At 38.8% G+C, this 26,765-nt stretch overlaps 2 protein-coding genes across 2 annotated transcripts; both read right to left on the minus strand.

Moving 5' to 3' along the window:
• Nucleotides 1-6,921: 6,921 nt before the first annotated feature.
• On the minus strand, nucleotides 6,922-7,335 carry LOC137943680 (auxin-responsive protein SAUR64-like). The gene has a single exon (XM_068789122.1). It carries the CDS (start codon nucleotides 7,333-7,335, stop codon nucleotides 6,922-6,924), a length of 414 nt encoding a protein of 137 aa, XP_068645223.1.
• A 14,508-nt stretch (nucleotides 7,336-21,843) lies between these two features.
• Nucleotides 21,844-22,257, minus strand: LOC137943681 (auxin-responsive protein SAUR64-like). Its single transcript, XM_068789123.1, has one exon. The coding sequence runs from the start codon at nucleotides 22,255-22,257 to the stop codon at nucleotides 21,844-21,846; it is 414 nt and encodes a 137-aa protein (XP_068645224.1).
• Between the last annotated feature and the right edge of the window lie 4,508 nt (nucleotides 22,258-26,765).

Genomic DNA, 26,765 nt, shown 5'->3' on the forward strand with positions numbered 1-26,765 from the left:
TCCATCGAGCCTTCAGTCGTGCAGTTGACCCATCCAGATTATGTTTGACAGTATAAACCCACTTGCAATCAATGGGATTTTTATCTGTTGGAAGAGGAACCAGTGACCAGCTATGATTGTCATTAAGGGCCTTCATTTCTTCATCTATTGTTGTCTTCCACTCTGGATGTTGTAGAGCCTCCTGATAGGACTATGGAACAAATATGGAGGAAATAGAAGAAAGAATCTGACAACATAAAGGTGAGAGGCGATGATGAGACACAAAATTTGAAATGGGATGAGAAGTAGAAGGTCCAGCACATGATCTAGGTTCTTTCCTTATAGCAATAGGACGAGTATCATATTGATGGCCAAAAATAACTGGTGACGAAGGACTTACCTTTGTTGGATCTATTAACTCGGCAGGTGTGGTGTCGGCTACTTGCTTTGGGGTTTGAATAATCTCTGTATCACAAGGTACAACCGGTCGTGGGGAACCTAGTACTGAGGACGGACCAGGAGGAGCACTATCAGAATAAAATGAGGAGTCTTCAAAAAATATTACATCCCTGGACACAAATAAACATTGAAGAGTAGGACTATAATAAACATAACCCTTTTGTGTGCAAGAGTATCCCAAAAAGATACACTTGATAAGTTTAGGATCAAGTTTGTTGTGTCTAGGAAATGAATTATGAACAAAACATTGATATCCGAAGACTTTCAAAGGTAGTGAAAATGGATCATCGTTTGGTAATAATCTAGAGTAAGGAGATTTATTACCAAGAATGGTAGATGGTAGACGATTTATAAGAAAGCAAGCCGTAAGGACAGCATGAGGCCAATAAAAATATGGAACTTTCATGGCATATAATAAACCTCAAGTTACCTCAAGAATATGATGATTATTCTATTCAACTACACCATTTTTTTGAGGAGTGTAGGCGCAAGATGTTTGATGGATAATGCCATTTTCTTGACAAAAGGAGTCAAGGTATTTGGAAACATATTCTTTGGCATTATCAGACCGGAGAATTTTTATTTTCTGACCAAATTGTGTGAGTACCTTAGCTTGAAATGACTTAAAAATAAATGGTATCTCAAAACGCTCCATAAATATAAACAACCAAGTTGTGCGAGTGAAATCATCAATAAATGTAATAAAGTATTTTGCTTGAGAAATGTTGGAGACACTCAAGGGCCCCCAAACATCAGTATTAATTAAAGAAAATGGAATAACACTTTTGACTTCTGGACAGGGAGAGTATGTACTCATTTGATGTTTACTCAATTGACAAACCTCACAATGAAATTATGACCTTACTTTAAGAGAAGGAACCATATAATGAAGAGACTGTGCAGATGGATGTCCCAACCGATTGTGCCATAACTGTCTCTCATTTTCAGTAGTGGAAACCATATTCATTTTTGGCACGTCCAAGTAGTAAAGGCCCCCCTTGTTCATGGCCTCCACAAATCACTTGGTTCATTATAAGACCCTAAAAGACACATGAAGTGGGTGAGAAGGTAACATATCAATTAAAATATTTTTTCAGCTGACTAACAGATAATATTCAAAAGGAAAGTAGGAACAAAAAGAATATCAGTAAGCGGAAGTGTTGGTGTGACATAACTGGAACCTTTCCCTTGGACCTTGGTTTGAGAACCGTCAACTATGGTAACAAACTTGTGTGAAAGACATGGAGATAGAGAATGTAATAAATTTTTGTTACTTGTAAGATGCTTGGAGGCTTCTGAATCAATTATCCAGGATGAAGATGAGGCATATAACATACTTGAAGCAGTAGTGGCAGTAGTAGTTGTGGAAGAACTAGTAGAAGAACCCATCATTGTCTTCATTTTCTAAAATAGCTCATACTCTTCATCAGTAAAAATTTTCTGTACTACTGATTTTGTGGGATGTTCATCTTTTGTATCACTTATAAAGACTTGATTAGCCCTTGTCAATTCTAACTGTCCATTGGCTTTATAGCATATTTCTTTATAATGGCCATATTGTCCAAAGTAAGTGCATGCCTTGGAATCCTTGTAATAGCATTGATCTATAGCGTGGCCAATTTTTTTACAATGAGTACATTCATTCCCATCTGCTCTTCCAACACCAGTCCTTCCACCTCTTCCTCTGCCTCCTCTATAACCTCTATGATTGGAATACATAGCGGATGATACTTCAGTAGTGGAGGAAGAAGTGTCTGGAATACGAAGTAGTATTGCTCATACATCATTAAACTTGGGGACACCAGAAACACTCAGAAGTTGACTCTTGGCAATCTCAAGATGGTGGGGTTTAATATTTGCAAGACAAAGAGCAGTACTTAAGGCTTCTTTCTGTTTGTCTTGGATATAAATATCTGTGGTTGAAGGCTGAGCTAACTTCCACTCTTGAAGAAAGCTTCTAAAGCGGGCCAAGTACTAATGGATATTTTCTCCATGTTTAGTATTCAACATTCTCTGGAGAATGTCATATGGTCCATGTAAAGTATCCGGGCAAGAGTATAGTTTAGCACATGTCTCCCAAATTTGTTTAGCAGTGTCAAGATGAATGACATTGTTGGAGACATGTTCTTTCATGCTATTGATTAGACAACTAATCACCAAAGAATCATTTTTTCCCATTTGTTATAAAAAAAAAATCATCTTCATCAATGGGTGGTCCTCGGGTGGTGAGGTGACCAAGTAGGTCTTTTGTTATAAGGAACCTCCAAATCGATGTGGACCAACTCATAAAATTTGATACCCCATGTAAGGGTATGGTGGTAATTCTTAGTATATCACTTTTTGATATTCATATTCTCTTCAGCCATGATTGGCCCTTCTTCAAAATAATTCTAATAATAACACCAAGTAGTACTCTTCAAACAACTCGATGTATGAGAAATTTTAGCATTGATGATAAATTATCATTCTGATTTTTTTTCTCTAATACCACTCATAAGAGACTCAATAATAAATCTTCTATATCAGGGGGCTCTTTTTCCCACAAAAAAAAAATCCAACAATCTGATCATGGACTAGTCTCAGTTAACAGAATTTCCCAACCGACAAAACTGTTTTGGTAGCTTCTTCTTGATAGAGAGGCATGCATATCCATAATATAATAAGATGAAAGCATTCACATACTCATCCTTAAATCACCTTCAAAAATTCAATAACCAGTAGCATGAAGAAAAAAAATTGAACACTTATCTCACAACTTGTGTTCTTCCTTCACAAAAGAGCCTTCTTTGAGTGGTGTTGATCATCACTTCTTTAAAGCATTCCTTTGACGAGGGATCCTAAATTTAATTCTCTGATACCATGTTGAATTTAGGATCCCTTTTCCATCATCCCGATCAAGATAAAGAAGAAATAAAAAAGAAGAAAAGGGCAGAAGAGCTCTTGGGTAGAGAGAAGAAAAAATAAAAGACAAAAGAGAGGTCGCACCGAGCAAAGAGAGAGAGAGAGAGAGAGAGATTAACTCAAAAAGCAGATGTGTAACTTGATTAATTCCGAATTCCAACACCTATATTTATAGTAGAGGAAGAGGTAGAGTTCTTATACAATTAGCATTTCAATCCTAGTTACATTCCAACTCTAACTCTCTAAGATAAGTCCATTCAAATCAATCTACTAGAAGACAAATATGAGTTGAACTAGAACTCTTTCTTCATTCACGTGAATATAAGGGAGGAGGCCAGCTCGTGGCCTTATCCTTGTGGTTCCCTCATGATCTTCTAGCTCATCTTGATAAGGTTGCCAGCTCGTGAGATATTTGTGGGTCCCACTTGATCTTCAAGTCTTCTAACTCATTTCAGTTTGTGCTTCTTAATTCTTTAACTTGTGCTTGCTTGGGTGAGGACTCTTCTTGGTGTCCCATGTCCACATGGTGTATCCCACCAGCTTGACCACAATGGTGGGTCCCACATTGTAACAGGAAACCTCAATTAATGAGCTCCGTCCCGCGCTTGTTCCAGCCCAACCGGATTGGTCAAGTTCCCAAGTCAACCGAGTGAACCAGGCTGCCCTTATTGCCGCTGTTGAGCAGCACCAATCTATTGAGTTAACTTGGGCCAACTTTGTCCGGGTCAACTTAGTGGTTCAACTTGGGTTTGGGTTAACCTAACTCGGGCCACTTATTTTTTGCCTCAGTATACGTGTCCAAACCAAAGCTTATACATATTTCTGCAACGACTCGGATATAGTGGTCTACTATTTGACTCGGCATGACTCGATAAAATTTTCTCTATTTGGATTATTATTTTAAGAATTGACAGGTTATTCCTTGGTCAGCATATTATTTGGTATAAATAGTTGCATTAGATTATTTCATGGGTCAATTTTGCAAGGATTATTTTTGTTCGTGTTATATGGGCCTAAGCCCATGTCAATGGTTGCTATTGTGTCTTTTGAATGAGAAATTATTATTGAAGAAGAGGTGGCCTAGGTATCTTTCCTCATACCATAATTTATTAGACTCTAAAAAATATTGCGGTTGGGACACCACGAGAGTCAATGCCCGGATTGTGACTCCTACCACATGAGAGACGTTGTCCTGTGGAGGGACACAGTGATGGAGGAGTTTTTTTTTTTACCCTTCAGCGTATAGACCCACTACCTACATCAATATCAGTGGCACTACCTACAGAAGATAAGAGTGTGTCGAACATCCAACATTAGTTATTTGACTGGATTATGGAGCAATGCCATACGACTTGAAGTGATGCTACTCTCACAGATGTTATGCCAGATAGGCCTCATGAACGAGAGCATCAGTTTGAGGGGGAGTGTTGGAAGATAGGGAGGATTACCATTTTATACAAAAAACTATTTTGTACATCATTTGCAACAAGCTGGGAGTTCATTTTGTTCTCTCACCCCTAGCTTGAGGGGGAGTGTTCGAAGATAAGGCCCAATCCCACACGACCAAGGAAGGCCCACATATCCAAGTTTGTTGGAAGATGGGCTCAAGCCCATAAGATTAATGAAGGCCCATACATCCAAGAGATATTGAAGACAGGCTCAAGGCCTAGAGGCCTACATACAATGATGGTAGGATGGTAAATAAAGAGTCATCTAATAGAGATGGCATTGATGTAATTAGGTTAAAGTTCCAGGGTTAAAACCTTGAACCCTCGACCCTAAATTTAGGGCATTATTGTAATACAATAGTTTCATTAATCTATAAATAGAGGTTCATGGGTAGAGTTAAGACATCAAGTCTATAACCCTTCTTCCTCTGGTTTTCTCTTAATGGGTTTCTCTCCCTTATCCATGGAGTACTGAAAATCAACAGCTGTCAAGCGATTGTTAAGCTATCTTTGTGGCACTCAGGATCATGGTATTGTCCTCCATTAACATTCTTCTTTGTCTCTCCTTGTTCTCTTATGCTAATTGGCCAGGAATCAAGGATGATTTCACTTCCACAGGTAACTATATTGTTTACCTAGGTTGTAATTCTATCTCTTGGAGTTCTAAGAAGCAATGGATTGTGGATCACTCCTCTATTGAGGCACGATACCACTCTATTACAACTACTGCAGCTGAGATCCGTTGGATCTGCTCTCCTCTAAGTGAACTTGGTGTTTTTCTTCCTCAACAACCGGTGTTTTATTTTGACAATATAGGTGCTATAGATAAGTGCTCCAATCCAGTATCTCACTCTCGCATGAAACATATGGCTTTGGATTACTAGTTCATTCGAGAATAAGTTCGGAGTGGCGCTCTTCGGGTTACTTATGTCTCCTCTGCTGATCAGTTAGCAGATGCACTCACCAAACTGCTTCCGTGAACACGCTTCATTTTCTTGAAGACCAAGATTGGACTCTCCTCTCGGAGCTCCATCTTGTGAGTGCATGATAGAGATAACGGATAATCTTTATCTGTAATCTCAAAGATGACACTTATCATGTAATCCTACTAATAACACTTATCATGTAATCCTATCGATAACACTTATCTTGTAATCTTGTTCATCTGCAACCTATAAATACCTGTGATTTCATGTAATCCCTTCATTTTTATTTCAATATTTTCTACCATTCAGGGATTGTACTCTTTATCTCTTTACTACCTAAATTAAAATAACGTTAGAGAAAGTTGTATATGTTGGGGGTATAAGTAGCAATCAACAACCAATCAAGTTTCAGCATTAGTTAAAATTTCAAATTAAAATTTTTTGTCACCACATGCATGGCCGCCTCTTTATTGACATAAAAAGGTGCCTTTCACTCACAGCACATGAGCTTCGTTGTCACAATTGAGAACCACATAATTTTTGGCTATTCATGTCTCACCAAATCCCATGCCTTCGATTCCGGAACAATAGATTGTGTGGCGGCTGTTTTTCGTATGTTCTTGTTCCATATGAAGGTTAACCTGTTGTTGTAAAATTGCCCGTCAGGTTGAGACTTTTTCCTGTATTCTTAGCTAAAGAGGAGCTACAACAGTCAACAATGGTTTTCTTTTATGATTAAAGGATGACAAAGGGAAACAGAAGGATGAAACGGGCGATTCAGTTGCAGCATTAATGACTACAAATTAGAGAATAGAAGGTGATGGTATACCTACTCAATTATGCCACATGACGATTGAAAGAGGACAACTTTGACGCTGGTCAATTGAAGGCTAACAATGACAGTTCCAGACAGGAGTGGGAGCACACCATGTGATCGTCCATACGATATTAGGCCACCTTTCTTTTTGTTCTTGTCCAGAAGGACTCTCCATGTGGGTTGGCAACTACATTAAGTACATGATCCTTGGAAATTTCTCAAATGTTGGACTGGCCGCCAGAAATTATACCAAACCCGCTTAAATTTTTGTAAACAGAAAGCTAACAATATGATGAATGAAGTGGAATGATCTGTATAATTTCTGTATTGAAGTGTTTCAACAATTATGTCAGATGTACACAGGAAGTACTTTTCATCTACAATGCTTCATTTAGAAGCCGTGGACAAGTCTTTGATGATCACTAAATCCTTCAAAGTGTAATGCTGATGAGTGCCGGCAAGAAGAGATGGAGAGAATCACTGCTTTCTCCGTTTCTTTGGAGACTCTTTGCGTGAGCAGCCTCAGTATGGCTTCCATTAAAACTGAATTACAAGGTAATCTGAGAGGAGAGTTGCTTGTTAGCCCATACTCTTCTTCTGAAATTTTGAAGAGCTCTTCAAAAATTGGGGTGGAGAGGTAGTTGAGGGGGACTTCAAACCGCTTCTGGTCGGTGGTGTAGAAAACAAAGTGGCCTCTGCCAGCAACCATTTTATCTTGCCTGACGCTATATCCGGCAACACCTCCTTTTCTGTGAGAGATTCTTTTCCTTCTTATGGCTGCTATCCTCTGCCATTTCTTCGCCATCCGCAGGAGCTTGCTGGGTTTGATCATGGTTGAGCTACGATGGAGAGAGTGCTGAGTAATAGGAAAGATGAGGATCGAGAGCTTGGATTGCTGTAGAGTTTGTGTTTTGCAGAGACCTATGGATCTCTTATATATTTACAGGGAAAGAGGATTGGACTTAAGGGTGGGCCTCGTTTAGGATGCAAAACCATGTGATTGTTGGACATATAGGATGTTAGGTATGGTGGCATGTTGGGTTCATGTTTGGATTTTCTTCAGGTATATGATTGAGTTTTCATGGAAACAAGTTCTTAGCATATAAATTTTTGTGCAAATCCTTTATTTGTTTTTGTTGTCTACAGTTTTTGTCCATTTTCTACATAAAAAAAAAATTTGATATCAATATATAGCTACAAAGGTTGATTCTTAGGTGAATTTCTTGTAATTGTTTTTCCTTTTTTTCCTTTTCACATAGTGGCTACCTACATCCTGCACAACAACCATAGGTCGGACTCACTTTGAACATAAGTCTTCCTCCTAATAACTATCTTACCATCACACTTCTGTTATGGTCCCGGGTCATGGATCTTGCAACATGGCGTTGGGAAGGAGAATCCAGAGCTTAGTGGACGAGTTCAACACTGCTATGGTCTCCTTGCGCTGGAAGGGTTAATCCAAAACTCAGTGAACGAGTTCAGCACTACAGTGGCTACCCTTGGTTTTGGTAAATGGAAAAGAGAAAGGAGAAAATGGAAGAAATCAGAGCTTGTTGAGGAGAACTCCAAACCCAGAGCTTGTTGAGGAGAATTCCAAACCATGTTTAGGCTAAAATCAGACTAGTCCCTTCATATTCCACTTTTCCCCCTACATAAGGTTGGCGCCAATACAAGTTCAAGCTAGAAAATTACAATAATGCCCCTGCAACTTATTTGCTCTTCAACTGAAATAAAAATGCAGTAAAATTAAATTAGATGACTCAGCCACGGCGCCTCTAAATGACTCGGTCTGCTATTAAGTTCATAACATCACTCCCCCCTGGAGAAAGAGTTTGACCTCAAGATCGAAGGCAAGGTAGGCCTGGCGGAATGTCTCCACATATTCCTTGCAAATGCTTCATCTGTGTCAGCCTATTGGATGGGAACCTCCCACCTATTATGAAGTTGTTGGGCTTGCAAGGCTGTGGTTGGAGAGAGAATAACACGCCCCTCTTTCACTGGAGGTAAGAACGGAGGTGGAGGTGGTGCTATACCCTTGAAGAGCTTGAGGAGTGACACATGAAAGACATTGTGCAGTTGAGAGTCTAGTGGAAGCTGAAACTGGTAAGCCACCTGGCCAATGCGTTGGATAATCGAGAAGAGCCCAAAAGATTTGGGCGATAGCTTGTGGCGGGGGCCAGCAATAGACTATTGATGGTAGGGTTGGAGGCAGAGCCACACATAATCACCTGGGTTGTGAGTAACATCTCAGTGCCCCTGTTATAGTATTCTTTCATCCGCGCTTGAGCTTTCTTGAGACGTTGGGTAGCATCTTGGAGTACCTGATCACGGCCCAGCAATGCTTGGTCAAGAGCTTCAACTCTGGGGGAGTCAGCCATTGGAGGATCCCTACCTTAGAGGACCTTGAAAGGGGTAGCTTTCAAAGTGGTATGGAAAGACGTATTGTAACCATATTCTGCCCATGGAAGGCATTCTATCCACCGTTGAGGGAGGTTGCCCAAAAAGCACCGTAATTATATTTCCACCATGTGGTTAACAACCTCAGTCTGCCCATCGGATTGCAGATGATAATAAGACAAAAAATTTAGTTTGGTACTGCATAATTGGATAAGCTCTCTCCAAAAGTGGTAGGTAAAGACTGCATCATGATCACTCACTATGGACTCCAGAATGCCATGCAAATGAACAATATTTTATAAAAACACTTGAGCTACTCTGGAAGCCGTATCCAGATGAGCCAATGGAATAAAGTGAGAATAATTTAAAAATCTGTCAACCACCACCAATAGGATGGATTTTCCAGAAGTATTCATCAATAAAGTCCATAGAAAGATCAACCCAAACTTGTGTTGGAAGGGCGAATGGTTCAAGTACGCCAACTGGTGATAAATGTTCGGCCTTGTTGAATAGCCTTGGCCTACCCAATTAGCTCTCTTTCATAAGCTGGTAACTTCTAGTGATGTGCCGCTAATTGTCGGCTAAAATAAGCAATGGGATGCTGAGTTTGTTGTAGAACCGCCCCAATACCTCCCCCGGAAGTGTCACACTTTACCACAAATAAGGCCTCAAAGTCAGGCAATTGCAAGACTGGAGTGGAAGCTAAAGCCTTCTTCAACACATTGAAGGAGTCTGTAGCTGCATCGCTCTAATTGAAGGCATTGCATTTGAGAAGATTGGTCAAGGGAATGGCCAGCGTTCTATAATTTTTATGAGCTTCCAATAATATCCCACTAACCCCAAAAATCCACTTAAGGCTAAAATTTTGTATGGTTGAGAACAGTTGGTGACTATTGTAATTTTTTCTGGTCCACTGTTACACCCTTTGTTGAGATTATGTGGCCAAGATATGCAACTTGGGGGGTCCCCAAATGAACATTTAGAGCGCTTCAAGAAGAGATGAGGTGCAAATAGAATTTGGAAAACAAGTCATAAGTCTTCTAAATGTTTTTCCCTTGATGTGATGTAAATCAAAATATCATCGAAGAAGAATGGAATACCTCATTTCATCAAATCTTGAAAGGTGGAAGGTGCATTAGATAACCCGAATGGCATCACCACGAATTCGAAATGTCCATGGTGAGTACGGAATATTGTTTTCTCAATATCGGGAGGATGCATCCTGACACGATCGTAAATCCAGCTTGGTAAAAATTTTAGAACCATGCAATTCATCCAATAGCTCATCCACAATTGGAATGGGAAACTTGTCTTTGACTGTTTTTGCATTTAGCACCCTATAGTCCACACAAAATCGCCATGTGCCATCATGTTTCTTAACTTGTAGGACTGGTGAAGAAAATTGGGAATGACTGCTGCAAATAAGGCTCTGTTCCAGCGTGGCTTTGGTGGTGAGGATACTTGTATGGTCTAACAACCACCACATGTGATCCGGATTTTAAACAAATTCTATGATCATAGTCACTTAATAGAGGCAGCCTTGAAGGCTCTTGAAACAAGTCATTGAACTCTTCCATTAACTTTCTAATGTGTTGCCAGGTGGTTCTTGTTTGTCTACTTGGTGGATATGATGTGACGCTTCAACTTGACTGCCCTTTAGCATTACTTGGCTTCCATCCGACACAAAACTCATTGTTAAGGCAGAGAAATCCCACAAAATTGGGTCCAAGGTTTTCAACGATTTGATTTCAAGTACCATATCAAATCCAGGTAAAGGTATGACAAAACATTAAATGGTAAAATGAGTGTTACCCATAGAAAACCTTACCGCCTTGCTGATCCCGTTGCTAGAAACTTTCTCACCATTGGCAAATGAAACTGTGGCAATTGGGTGAGGTTGGATCCTATGTTGAAGATGTTTAGCAGTTGTTAAGCTTAAGATATTGTGGGTACTTTCAGAGTCCACTAACCCACAAGTTCCTAGTCTAGAACCCCTGCCCGCACTGTCATAGTATTGGTCGACTTATGTCTAGTAATTGCATTTAAATAAATTTCTGGCTCAACCTCCTCTTGAGGACCCTCATTCGTTCATTCGGTTCTTCTTCTCCCATTGCATCTAAGTCCAACCGGAACAACCTTTTACATTGGTGGCCTGCCCTATAAGGGTCCACACAATTATAACAAAGGGTTTTTGCCCTACGGTCAGCCATTCCAAACCAGGTAATTTTCTTATATATTTTGGTGGTGAGTTGATGGTCCTAGTATCTTCTGCCACAATATTCACTAGAGTATTTTTGGGTGGCTGCATTGTTGGTAATGTCACCTGAGGCGAATAGTTCCTCCCCCCTTGCCAACCTGGTGAATCGTTCACTCCCCCCCTCCCCTTTGCCAACCAGTCCTTCAACTTTGAACTTTATGTCTTGCTTAGCTCGAGCTAAATTCATTGCTCGAACCTCAGATACTAATTGAGGCTTGCAGTAAATAAATTCACCTATTGGTCAACTCTAACCATCCAGCGTGCCCGAGCCAATTTTTCTTTGAACTGTTTCTAATAAAGTTCCACTGATGCTATTTGTCTAAACATGACCAAATTTCCCAACGGGTTACTTTGTTCTGGAGGTCAAAATCTTATCGTACATAAATCTTTAAATTCCTCCCAATCCAGCACCAATCTCCCCAATTCTACTTGATGAAACCATAACTGAGCTTCATCGAGCATATGGAAAGTGGCCAGTCCCACCTTGTTAAACTCAATTGTCCCTTGATTTGAAAACAAATTCTCACATCTATGCAACCAAATTAAGGGGTCGTCTAACCCAGTAAAAGTGGGAAAATCCAACTTTGTGTACCTCTACTGTGCCTCCACCCTACTATGCATGGACACTAGTGTGCCCAGCAAACGGGTCCCCCCTCTTCTACTTTGTGAGTTGTCCTCCCTTCTTTGGTTTGGGGTTGTGTTTATGAAATCCTCTCAAGTTGCAAGTTAATACTTGGAATTTGTTCTAGACTCACTTGTTGTTCGGCATGTGTTCTGTACCTCTCTGATTATGGCTCTCCACTCTTCATTACTGGAAGTATCCCCCATGTTACCCTAATCTGATTCCAAGTTGTTATGGTTCCGGGTCATGGATCTTGTAACATGGCGTTGGGAAGGAGAATCCAGAGCTTAGTGGACGAGTTTGAACGAGTTCAGCACTATAGTGTCTAGCCTTGGTTTCAGTAAATGGAAAAGAGAAAGGAGAAAATGGATGAAATCAAAGATCTTTGAGGAGAACTCCAAACCCTAGAGCTCGTTGAGGAGAACTCAAATCCTTATTTAGGCTAAAACCAGACTTGTCCCTTCATATTCCACTCCTCTCTCCCCCCCCCCCCCCCCCCCCCCCCCCCACGTAAGGTTGGCGCTGACACAAGTTCAAGCAAGAAAATTATAGTAATGCCCCTGCGGCATATTTGCTCTTCAACTGAAATAAAAATGCAGTAAAAGTAAATAAAAAAGGCAATTAACTTAATGATAGATGACTCAGCCACGACGCCTCTGAATGACTCAGCCTACTATTGAGTTCATAACAACTTCATGTCACTTAATGACACATTTATGTATGGAAGTGGTCATAATAAGGTCCCTACATATTAATCTAATATATTAGTTGCGTTTACAATGAGTGGACTAATGAGAAACACAAAAAGGGCAGAAGGTGAAGATGAATAAATTTGTTAACTTTTGTTTATAATTTTAATTCATTTCACTTAGACCTATTGTGTGTGTTTTTGTTCTTTAAATTGATTCAAAGTGTAAAACATATTTTATAATTTATATTTGTGCGTAATGATCTAAGTACAAGAGGGATCAATAACAAAAAAGTACACATAGGACTTTTAGGTGGTTTACAATCCTTCCACAAATTGCTAATCCACCCATCAAGATGATTTATCACCAAGAGATTCCATTAAGTTTGGGTTACCATACAAAATCTACAACAAACCGCCTCTAAGGCAATTACATTGTTGCCCACACAAGGATTATGCCACTCAATTGACCACAACAACCAATTTACAATGCAAACCTTCACTTAGATTTACGATAGCTAATTAGGCATACTAGCCTAGACCCACAAAAGGATTTTTCAGCAACTCATTGAGCTACACAAGCTTAGACCCACAAAGGGATTTTTAGCGACCCACTAGGTACACCAGCCTAGACCCACAAAAGAATTTTCAACACCACCTACCTACACAAGATCTTACGACTCTTTCAACAAGAAGTTCGATTTCCCAACCCCTACTTCTTTGTCACAACAACTTCTCTTAAATTCCTTCTCAAGGCTTGACCCAAATTGCAAGGACTAAATTACAACATAGCCCAAGGTAATTTACATCTTTGTAGGCTAACTTAACGGTCAAAGCTAAAAAAAATAGCCAAATCAACCCTAAGTACCTACTCAATATAATTAGGAGCAAAAATAGTCTTTAATGACTTAATTTTTAAATAAGGTCAACTCATACGGTCCTTAATGACATGATTTGAAAATATATGCAACTCAAGATGACTAGATTTGATAATCTAACATCAATCAAAGCTGGGATTGGTTTTTCGAACTAGGGAATTGAAAGTATATCTTATGAGTTGTAATCTGAACTTTTAATGAATGAATGACTTGTAAGTGTTACGGCTCTAGTTCAATGTACTTGACCAACTATAATCAATATATCTCAAAGCATAAGCATGTAAATACATGGATTTGAAATCTTACCCCCAAATTTCAATTTTGAATTTTGAACAAGTATTTACTATCTTAAAGTAGCTCTAGTACAATGTACTGAACCAAGTACTATCTCAAAATGTTATGTCTTCTCCCAATCATTACAAGCTAATGTGCGTATAATGTTCCTTTGTCATTTGAACTCGTCTTCATATATTTCAAATCGATTTTCAGCACCACCTACTTACACAAGGTCTTACAGTTCTCACAACAACAAGTTCAATTTCCCAACCCCAACTGCTTATTCAAGAAAACTTCTCTTAAATTGTTTGGGGTGTAATTGGTCTCACCTACTCATGACTTGACCCAAATTGCAAGGACTACTTACAATATAATCCGATGTAATTTACCTCTCTATAGCAATTGAAGACAATGATGATGAGTCTACCACTTCCGAAGAGGTAAGCGACTAGAACTTGGAATCTATAGACTATTCATAGATTAAAAAAATATAAAGAAAAAAGCAATGCCCAAATACATGAGATTGCAAGGCTCAAGGAAGAGCTTTTTGTCTTGAAGGAGACTAATGAAAAATATCTATCAAAAGCCACAAGACAAAGTGGATTGATAGACAAACTATCACGTGATAGACTTGAATTCGGAAAGAAAATTTTAGACTTAGAACAACAAGTCAAACTTGTCTCTCTCAAATCCACACCCAATAGGAAAGTTGGGAAGAAGAAAACATAGAAAAACAAGAAGTTATGTCCCAATGCTCACATTAGATGCCTCTATTGCGATGAGATGAAACACTTTGCCCACATTTACAAAGTAAAGAATGAAAAAGGCATCAAACAAACCTGGGTACTGAAAAAGGCATAAAACAAAAATGGGTACTCACATCAACAAAAAAGGTTGTGGTAACCCGAAAGAACTTGGGAAAACAAATTTGGAAGCACCAATCACCTGGCACGTCAAATGTCATCCCAAAGGGACCCAACCAAAAATGGATCTCAAATGGTTAAACATTTTGTGATGTACGTATGTCTCCAAACCAAGGCACCAAAAAATGTTTAGATTTTGGATAGCGGTTGCTCGAGGCACATGATCGATGATAAGTAGAAGTTTTTTGAATGCAATCCCAAAGATAGTGGTCATATAATTTTTGTAGACAATAAAAAAGGTACCATAAAAAGAATTAGTAAAATCGGTGCCTCAACCTCTTTAATATCCGATTTGTATTATGTAGAAGAGTAGATGCATTTTAATTCGCATTAGAAATTTTTTTTATAATGGAAACAAAGTTCCATTTGAAAAGATTCACATGTTTATTAAAGAACGAAAATGATGAACTAGTTCTAGAGGGACATAGAAATAAAAATCTCTATGTAGCAAACATAATCAATTTATGCTCAACTAGTGCCATCTATTTGGGTGCAAAAAATGATGAACCTTGATCATGGAATAAGAGACTATGACATATGGGAATAGATTCTCTGAACAAATTAGTTAAAAAGAAATTAGTGAGTGGATTACCGTATGAATTTTTTTGAAGAGAATTCTTGTGATTCTTGCCAACTTGGAAAGTGTTGGAAGATGGGATCAAGCCCATAAGCTCAAGACAAGAAGCCCACACGTCCAAGGAGTGGCATATGTGTAAAATATGGTATTTTTCATAAAGATGGTATAGAAGTGTAAATATGTGTTCCTTTTATGTCTTTTGTTTTATCAAGTTGTAGCCCTCAGGGCATTGTAAAACTATAAATAAAGGCATTGGCTAAGAGGTAGAACATTGAAGCCTTCTCCACTCCTTCCACAAATTCATCCAGCCTTCCTCTTTCTTATTGGATGCAAACCTTTCTTCCATTAATGCAAACTCTCTCCTCCTATGTTCTTCTTCTTCTCCTCTACTTTTTCTCTTCTTCTCCTCTCTTTTTTCTCTTCTTCGTATTCTTCCTCATTGATCTAAAGTTCTTCTCATGGGATCCTAAATTTTAAGTATCAGAGCAAGGAGTTTAGAATCCCACTTGATGAAGTAGTTATGAAATCTATCCAAGAAGTTGGTAAAAGGAGTTCAGCCATGAAGAGGTAAATTAATTCTCTTTTTCTTATTTACATACTTCTTCTTTACGTTTTTTTCTTCTTCTTGAACTTTGAACCACATCAAGTCAAGATAATCTTCATATGTTGTGAAGATTTATTTTTATGACTAAAATGATTTTATAATCTTGATATTCTTGTAGATCAATTACAAGCTTGATCAAGATCAAGATTGATGTGTTGAGATTCAGTTACCTTTATGTAACTTGGATCAATTTTATTTGAGGTGGAATTCTAACACATGCTACTGTAAATTCTCCCACTTGATGTTGCTTGTGGGATTGTGTTATGTTGTTGGATGACCATTATATGTTTAATGAAATTCCAGCATTCACTTATCCCAATTATTTTTGTCAAGTTGAACTAAAGATGGTTTGTAAGAATGGCTGCTGTCCTCACTCTAGTCTACACCAATAACAACTTTCTCCAGTGTCAAGACCACTTCGTTTGTGTTGCATCATCACTTAGGTCATCCATTATCTACAAATCTTAGGCACATCATGTCCACCTTTCAATTAGATTTATCTCACCCTTTCAATTTCTTGTCAATGCAATAGGAGTAACAAATTACCATTCTCCCTCTCCACCCTTGTGTCTTCTTCCCCTATTGACATTTTTTTCTCCTTTGTTTGAACCTCTCCTTTTTATTCTATTAATGATTTCAACAATTATGTTATTTGTGTTAATCACTTTACAAAGTATATCTGGTTTTACCCTCTCAAACAAAAATCACACGAGTTTGATATATTTATCAGGTTTAAATCTCTTGTTGAAAACTTCTTTGGGAAAAGGATTAAAGCACTCTATTTTGATAATAGAGGGGAATATAAAGCAATGTCCTCTTTTCTGGATACCAATTGCATTTCTCATCTCATGTCTCCTTCACATACACCTGAAAACAATGGGTATTCTAAACGACGACATTGTCATATTGTTGAAACAGGTTTGTCTCTTCTTTCTCATGCCTCCATACTTCTATCGTAATTATCATATGCTTTCTCCACTGTTGTCTATATCACCAACCGTCTACCTAGTCCCTCGCTTAATCTTCTTTCACCATAAGCCAAACTCTTTGGCACTTCTTCTAAATACTCTAAACTCCAAAGTTTTGGTTCTCTGTTAACCATGGCTCATGCCATACTCTCGTCACAAACTCATTCCACATTCCTCTCCTCGTATCTTTCTTGGGTACTCTACTAATCAAAGTTCCTATTTATGTCTTGAATACACTACCTCTCATCTTTATGCATCACGTCATGTTAAATTTGTTAAGGCTATCGTCCCCTTCACTACACTTCGGTCTCATCTCGATTGTCATTTGTCTGACACTTTCCCAGTGGTGTACCTTTGTGTCATTACTTTTGATTACCGGCACATCTGCCACAACTTCTTTCCATGCACCCTCTGCAAGACCTCGCACCTAACCCCACTCAAACATTGTTCGACCCACACCCATCCTCCTTACCTGTTTCCCCCTCCCCTCCCTTGTTATTGTCACCAGATCTAAGAACAACATTCACAAGCCCATTGAAAAATTAAACCTCACAACCTACCTTCCTATTTCTATCGGCCGTGAACCAAAAACCATGGCTCAAGCTCTCACTGATCCCAAATGGCGTTAGGCTATGTCTGATAAGTTTGATGCTCTTGTCTGGAATAGGACATGGGAACTGCTAATGGATTTTTTGTACTAAATATCTATCTGGTGGCTCTAGTGATAGGTGCAAGGTTCACTTAGTTGCATAGGGGTTTCATCAGCTCCTTGAGATTTATTATTATGACAACTTTAGTCCCATTGTCAATCCTACCACTATTTGCATTGCTTTAGCCTTGTTGTAAGTCATAGCTTGTGACTTCGACAACTTGATGAAAATGATGCGTTTCTCCAAGGTACCCTGTATCAGGATGTTTTTATCATACAACCATCAGGCCTCTTGATCGTGATCATCCCAACCATGTCTATAAAATTCGTAAAACTATTTATGGTCTCAAGCAAGATTTGTGTGCTTGGTATCTTTAGTTGCACTAATTTCTCTCACCTTTGGCTTCACCAACTCTTATGCAGACTCTTCTCTATTTATCTCCTACACATGCACTGTTGTACTGTTATGTTTTGGTCTATGTGGATGATATCATTGTTATAAAAAAAATGATCAATGTATTGCAATGTTCATCCACCTTCACTCAAGGATCTTGGCTCCTTGAATTACTTTCTCGACATAGAAGTTTTTTCCTCATTCTCTTGGCTTACTTCTATCTCAATGCCAGTATGTTTCTAATCTACTTGCTCGCAAATGCATGACAAATGTAAAGCCTATAAACACACTTCTTACCACGATATCTATACTCACTTCATTCTGGCATGAGACTCTTTGATCCATCTGAATATCGAACTATTGTTGGTAGTCTCCAATACTTGTCTCTTACGTGCCCTAACATTGCCTATATGGTAAATAAGTTGTCTCAATTTTCACTTTGCCCTACTAATGACCACTGGGATGTTGTCAAGTGATCATTGCTCTATCTTTGTGGGACTTAAGATCATGGTATTCTCCTCCATCAACAATCTTCTTTGTCTCTCAATGTGTTCTTTGATGCTGATTGGGCAGGAAACAAGGATGATTTTACTTCCAAAGGTGACTATCTTGTTTACCTAGATCGCAATTCTATCTCTTCAAGTTCTAAGTTGCAATGGATTGTGGCTTGTTTTTCTACTAAAGCGCGATATTGCTCTATTACAACCATTGCAGTTGAGATCCGTTGGATCTACTCTCTTCTCATTGAACTTAGTGTTCTTCTTCCACAACAACCGATACATTTTTGTGACAATGTTGGTGTTATAAATTTGTGCTCCAATCCAGTATTTCACTCTCGCATGAAACATATGGCTTTGGATTACCACTTCATTCAAGAGCAAGTTCAGAGTGGCGCTCTTCGGGTTACTCATGTCTCCTCTATTGATCAGTAAGCAGATGCGCTCACCAAACCGCTTTCGTGAACTCGCTTCATGTTCTTAAAGACCAAGATTGGACTCTCCTCTCGCAGTTCCATCTTTCGGGTGCATGATAAAGATAACGAATAACCTTTATCTGTAAGGGAATTTCACCAAAATAACCATTTAAAAAAACATATTTTGAAAAACAACGATGTCATCAACTTATTTTAAAAAATACCCCACTTTGATTGGTCCACTACACATGTGTACAATCAAAGGCAACACGTAAGCTTTGATTGCTTGTGTCTCACCACATCATCAGTGCAGTGAAAATAGATCAACACATCGGCTGCCACATTATTTTCTGCCACGTAAGTTGCCATGTCATTAAATGATAAAAATTTTGAATAATTTTTTTAAAAAACATAAAAAATCAAATACAGTTATTATTACCTTATATCTAAAATAATAAATTATTAAAAAAATCTAATACACAATTAAAAAATTAACACTTACTTATCTAACACCATTCAATATCAATTAAAATATTTAGTAATTAAAAAATTTATCGTTACACTTTTTATTACTTTATATTGTAACAAATAAAAAATAAAAAAGTATACTAATTAGATTTAAAATATTTAGAAAATTAAAATATTTATAAATAGAAAAAATCTTACTCTTTCCCATTTATTATGGATTTCAAATATTTATAAATTGAAAAAATCTTACCCTTAAGTCTTTCCATATATTATCAATTTAAAATATTTATAAATTGAAAAAATACAATTTATTTGTATAATTTTTATCGCATTATTTATAAAATAATAAATTATTAAAAATATATATTAGTTAATTAAAAATATTTCAACACCCTTTATTATCAATTAAAAATATTTATTAATTGAAAAAATATGAAAGTTTTCTTGAGTTTAAAAAATAAATGTATCGGTACACTTTTTATTTCCTCATATTTAAAATAATAAGTTATAAAAAATCGTACTCTTACCTATTTTAACACCTTTTATTATCGATTTAAAAATATTTTAATTAAAATTTTTTAAAATTTTATATTTGAGTTTAAAAATCAAATTTATCAATACATTTTTTTGAAATTTATCGATAGACTTTTTATTATCTTATATTTAAAATAATTAAAAATAAAAAATATACTTATTAATTAAAAAATCACATTCTTACTTATTTAACACTTTTTATTATCAATTTAAAATATTTTAAAAACTTTTAATTGAGAGGGGGGCGTTGAGGGCGAGAGTGAGGCGAGCGGCGGTAACAGACCCTGCGAGAGGGGAGAGGAGGGGAGAGGAGAGGAGGCCGAGGCCGAGCGGCGGCAGCAAGGGAACGACGGCAATAGGCATTGCGAGAGAAGAGGGGGTGAGAGGAGAGGAGAGGAGGCCGAGCGGTGGCAGCAGGGGAACGACGGTAGCATGCACTGTGAGAGGGCGAGAGGAGAGGAGAGGAGGTTGTTAAGCACCTAGCCAATACTATCCAAAAGACCGGCTTGTTAGGAGCGGAAGACATAGGTACTTAACCCCAGGACCATAACAGTACACCCCGCCCTCCCAAGCCGATAACCACGGCGGCCTTAACACATCAACGTGGACCCGGTCAAGAGCTCATAGTCCCTTACGGTGCCCCGTCAAGGGCGTGCGGTCCACCTGATCATGCGGGGGCTCGAAGGCGGGACATAGAGCCTACTCTGATACCAAATGTTAAGCACCCAGCCAATACTACCCAAAAGATCGGCCTGTTAGGAGCGGAAGGCATAGGTACTTAAACCCAAGACCATAACAGAGGCCGAGGCCAAGCGGCGGCGAGAGGGCGAGAGGTGAGGAGAGAGAGAGTGAAAAAAATAAAAAGTGAGGGCTTATGTCGTGGGAGATGATAGGGTGGATGATGTGGCAAAAAGAGGGTAATAGATAATGACATGGAAGCTTACGTGGCATATGATGTGGCAAAATATGATGTGGTAGTCTATGTGTTGATCTACCTTCACTGCACTGATGACGTGGTGACACGCAAGTAGTCAAAGCTTATGTGTCGCCTTTGATTGAACACATGTGCAGTGAACCGGTCAAAGTTGGGTATTTTTCAAAATAAGTTGATGACGTCGTTGTTTTTCGAAATATGTTTTTTTAAATGGTTATTTTGGTGAAATTCCCTATTTTTAATCTCAAAGATGACACTTATCATGTAATCCTACTGATAACACTTATCATATAATCCTACCGATGACACTTATCATGTAATCCTACTGATAACACTTATCATGTAATCCTATTGATAACACTTATCCTGTAATCCTATCCATCTGTGACCTATAAATACCTTTGATTCATGAATGTAAAGCACAATAAAATATTCTTCATTCTGATTTCAATATTTTCTACCATTCAGGGATTGTACTCTTATCTCTTTACTTCCTAAATCAAAATAACGTCAGAACAAGTTGTATATATTGAGGTATAATTAGCAATCAACAGCCAATCAAGTTTCAGCATTAGTTAAGTTTGTAAATTCAAAAAATTTGTCACCACATGTATGGCCGCCGCTTTATTGGCACAAAAAGTTGCTTTTCACTTCAAGCACTTGAGCTTCATTTTCACAATTGAGAACCACATAATGCTCAGCTATTGATGTCTCACCAAATCCCAAGCCTTCGAATCCGGAACAATAGTTTATGCGGCGGCTATAGATTGCACCAGTACGCCAATCATCTTCTATGTTCAAATGAAGGTGAGCCAGTTGTTGTAAAATTGCTCATTAGGTAGAGACTTAAAGACTACAAATTATGCCACATGACGATTGAAAGAGGACAACTTTGACGCTGATCAATTGAAGGCTAACAATAACAGTTCTAGGCAGGAGTGGGAGCACACCATGTGATCGCCCACACGATATTAGGCCACTTTTCTTTTTGTTCTTGTCCAGAAGGACTCTCCATGTGGGTTGGCAACTACATTAAGTACATGATCCATGGAAATTTCTCAAATGTTGGACTGGCCGCAAGAAATTATACCAAACCCGCTTAAATATTTGCAAACAGAAACCTAACAATATGATGAATGAAGTGGAATGATCTGTATAATTTCTGTATTGAAGTGTTTCAACAATTATGTCAGATGTACACAGGAAGTACTTTCCATCTAAAATGCTTCTTCTAGAAGCTGTGGACAAGTCTTTGATGATCACTAAATCCTTCAAAGTGCAATGTTGATGAGTACCGGCAAGAAGAGATGGAGAGAATCACTGCCTTCTCCGTTTCTTTGGAGACTCTTTGCGCGAGCAGCCTCAGTATGGCTTCCATTAAAACTGAATTACAAGGTAATCTGAGAGGAGAGTTGCTTGTTAGCCCATACTCTTCTTCTGAAATTTTGAAGAGCTCTTCAAAAACTGGGGTGGAGAGGTAGTTGAGGGGGACTTCAAACCGCTTCTGGTCGGTGGTGTAGAAAACAAAGTGGCCTCTGCTAGCAACCATTTTATCCTGCCTGACGCTATATCCGGCAACATCTGCTCTTTTCTGTGAGATTCTTTTCCTTCCCATGGCTGCCATCCTCTGCCATTTCTTCGCCATCCGCAGGAGCTGGCTGGGTTTGATCATTGTTGAGCTACGATGGAGAGAATGCTGAGTAATAGGAAAGATGAGGATCGAGAGCTTGGATTGCTGTGGAGTTTGTGTTTTGCAGAGACCTATGATCTCTTATATATTTTCAGGGAAAGAGGATTGGATTTGAGGGTGGGCCTCGTTTAGGATGCAAAACCACGTGATTGTTGGACATGTTGGCTGTTAGGTATGGTGGCATGTCGGGTTCATGTTTGGATTTTCTTCAGGTACCATCTTATCGTGACTTAAATGTTTTGCCCACACCTATTTTCTTATGCCTTTTTTTCTTAGGCAAATTTTATGGAACTTCTTCATGGAGATCAGTGAGATCAGTGAGCTCACCTGTCGAGCACGAGCACCAACGTGAAGGTTATTTGATGTTCACAACACATCATGTATTTAAAAATACATCAGTTTATGTCCTTTTTCTACATAAACAAATTTTCTTAGGCAAATTTATGCCGACAGCTATTTTCTTATGTCTTTTTTTCTTAGTCACCTGCCTATTCAACTAAGAGCCTACCGAACGAGGGGGCTGATCTTTTCAGTCTACTTTTCTCCATCCTTTAGCTAGAGTGTATGAATTAAGGGGGATGAGACTCCCTCCTTGTTTCATTCACTGCTGATAGTAAGTTCAAGATAACTCCAACTCAAATTGTAAATTCTGTATCCATCTATGACATGTAGCTAGAGAGTTAGTCTTTGTAATCATTAAGGGTCTTTGTAAATCTTTATAAATGCTTTACTCCGCATCAATGAATATATGACAATTACTTCTCTCTTCCTCATCTTCTACATGGTATCAAAGCTTGATCAACAATCCCTTCTCCCTTCCCGTCATTGAAACTCATCAGAGCTCGCCGAAGCCGTTGCTACTATGACTTCTCCCCATCACATACCTCAATTAATCAGAAGGCTCGCCATCACTGGAAATCACTACCATGGGCGGACCCCTAGGGACGTCCGAAGCCGTCATTGACATTGTTGATGTTGCCGCCGCTATCGTTGTTGTTGTTGTCGCCACTGATACATGTATTTTCCCTCCCTCTTTTATGTCTTTCTAAAAAGTTCATTGATGGTTCCCTTTTTATTCCCTTAGCCACAAAGATTGTCAATAATCTCACCGCTCCCAATCTCAAATACCATACATGGCTTCGTCAGGACAAGCTGATTTTTGGTGCTCTTGTCAGCTCTCTCATGCCATGCTCGTTTCGCTTATCATTCAATCAAGGACCTCTCATGAAGCCTGGAATACTCTAGTCTACACTTAGGCCCGGCCTTTGCGCAGCCACATCAAGAAGATCAATGAACAACTCAAGCATACCACTAAGGGATCTCAATCTATTGCCAATTATATGCAGTTTATTAAAACACGTGCTGATGAACTTGGGGCCTAGGAACACCTATAGATGTAGAGGATCTCACTGAGAAAATTTTGGATGGACTCGACGATGATTATAAACCACTCGTTGGTATTTTCAATGGTTGTGACACGCCAATTCCGTTTAAAGAACTGTTTGAAAAAACTTATCAACAAGGAACTCTCACTATATGTCCATCTCCCTCCTCTCCACTTCCAACATCAAAAAATGCAGCCAATTCTCACTCCAATTCCGGTAAGTCACGTAATCATCATCAACGACAACCTGGGGCTTCCTCCTTCAACCCACCGACAGCAACAGCCCTCAGTCTCACCAACTCCGTCACACAAAATGGTCGATATCAGCATCGATCCTACTTTGGTCGTTGTCAGTGGTGTCAAGAAAAAAAGAACACACCCTTCCACAGTGCCCTATCTTTCGTCAAATGCAACCATACTTGCCACCATCCGAGGCCCTCGCCAACCTCCTCACTGGCAACCTCACCCATTGGCACCATGGCAACCACAAGTTCATCTTGCAACCACCAAATCTTCTATTGGTTCTGTCTAGCTTCTAAATAATGGAGCATTACACCATGTCACCATAGACTTGGACATGTATTGGCTCGGTGTTTAACATTTGGCATCAGAGTGGGCACCACGTTGCAAGTTTGACACCTGGCATGGGCGATCACGTTGACCCAGACGTAGTGACCGTGTAACAGTGGACCAACATCGCTAAGTGTTAGGCCACCGTGGTCGTCGGTTCATAACGGTGGATGTATTGTTATGGTCCTGGGTTAAGTACATGGCTTTCCGCTACCAAACAGATCGGTCTTTTGGTATGTATTGGCTAGGTGCTTAAAATTTCACATTGTTATGGACCCTGGATCTAACACGGTGACTTGTACGGAAGAAGTAGAGAAGAAAAGAAAATCAAGCCCAAGGGAAGCTTGAAAACCCTCGAGCCCGTTTAGGAGAACTCAAACCCTCTGTTTTAACCTAAATCAGACTTTCCTCTTTTTCTTCCATTCCCCCTCTAAATAGGGTTCATGTCCACAAGGTTCAAGAGAAAATAATAATTTTACACCCCCCCCCCCCCCCCTTCTCCTATTGCATTTAACTTGAAAATTAAACTAAAATACTAAATAACTAACTCAGTCAGAGTAATTGACTCAGCCATGTTGTCTCTCCCTGACTCAGCCTGCTATTGGGTTTGTAACAGAACAATCTCTCTTTTCACCCTCCTTATGATGGCATTGACAACATTGTTGTTGAAGAGAAGATATGGAAGCTTCTTACATGACACTCACAATAAGAATTCTTACATAGCCAAAATTATTATGGAAGGAGGTTTCGTAGAAGAGTTTCAGTTTAAAGGTAATTTAGTTATGTTAGTCTTCTATTTACGTTGAGTTATTTAATTATGCTAGGACTTATCTTTAAGTGTTAGAGTTTGGGTGTAATTGGAACAAGGGTAGTTAATTGTAATCGGACTCTACTACTTTCCTCTATTATAAATAGGGGTTTATGTACTCTGATTATGTATAATTTAGGATCCCACGAGAAGAACTTTAGATCAACGATGATGAAGAAGAAGAAGAAGAGAGGAAGGAGATGAGAAGAAGAAGAACGTGGAAGGAGAGAGTTTGGATTAAGGGAAGAAGGGTTTGTGTCGAATATGAAGAAGGAGGACTGGACGAATATTTGGAAGGAGAGGAGAGGGCTTCAATGCTCTACCTCTTATCCAATGTCTTTATTTATAGTTTTACAATGCCCTTAGGTCTACAACTTGATAAAACAAAAGACATAAAAGGAACACATATTTACACCTCTATGCCATCTTTATGGAAAGTACCATATTTTACACATAAGCCACTACTTTGACATGTGGGCTTCTTATCTTGAGCTTGTAGGCTTGAGCCCATCTTCCAACTCTCCCCTCAAGCTAGAGGAGAAAAGAAATTATAAATACCCAGCTTGCCACATATAAAAGAAAGGATTATAGATGTAACGGGTTTAGTGAGAATATCAGCTACTTCTTCTTGAGATGAAACAAGTTTGAGGGAGATTATTCCTGCTTGAAACTTCTCCCATATAAAGTGACACTCCACCTCAATATGTGTAGTTCCTTCATGGAAAACTGGATTTGAAGTAATATAAATGGCTGCTTTGTTATCACAATGCAGACCCATGGAACCTCTTTTATGAAATCCTAATTCTGTAAGAAGCGTCCTAAGCCATAAGATTTCTGGGCCATAGCTCTATATTCTGCTTCGGCACTAGATCTTGCAACCACATTTTGCTTCTTACTTTTCCATGTAACCAAGTTCCCTCCAACAAGAGTACAATATCCCAATGTAGATTTCCTATCATCAGGTGATCCAGCCCAATCTGCATTTGAGAAACCTTCTATGTTGAAGTGCCCATGTTTTTTATACAGCAATCCTCTTCCAGAAGCTCCTTTTAGGTATTGTAATATTCTCTGTAAGGCCTGCCAATGGGAAATTTGTGGTTTGTGCATTAATTGACTCACCACACTTACAATATATGATATGTCTGGCCTAGTTACCGTGATATAGATCAGTTTTCCCACGAGACATTGATAATTCCCAATATCACTAGCTTCTCCATTTGTGGCACACAATTTTACATTTGTATCCATAGCTGTGTTAACTGATTGACAACCCTTCATTCTTGTTTCTTCAAGGAGATCCAAGACATATTTCCATTGAGACAGTATTATCCCATGCTTAGATTGAAGAAATTTTATGCCCAAAAAATATTTAAGCATACCCAGATCTTTAGTCTTTAATTCCTAACATATCATATTTTTCACTTCTTGTATATTTTGAGCATCATCACCGGTTAAGATAATATCATCAACATATACAACCAATAATATTTTCCCTTTGGCAATATCTTTATAATATACTGAATGATCGATCGAGCACCGATGAAAACCAAACCGTAGAAGTGCTTGACTAAATTTATCAAACCAAGCCCAAGGGGACTCCTTAAGCCCATATAAAGATTTTTTTAACTGGCATACCGACTCCCCCTCCACCATTTAAAAAGGCATTTTTGACATCCAATTGATATACGGGCCATGATGAGT

The sequence above is a fragment of the Aristolochia californica genome, unplaced genomic scaffold (assembly GCF_029961685.1).
Source record: "Aristolochia californica isolate CCGP_79_NKW_82.1479 unplaced genomic scaffold, dmAriCali1.0.hap1 SCAF_11, whole genome shotgun sequence".
NCBI lineage: Eukaryota > Viridiplantae > Streptophyta > Magnoliopsida > Piperales > Aristolochiaceae > Aristolochia > Aristolochia californica.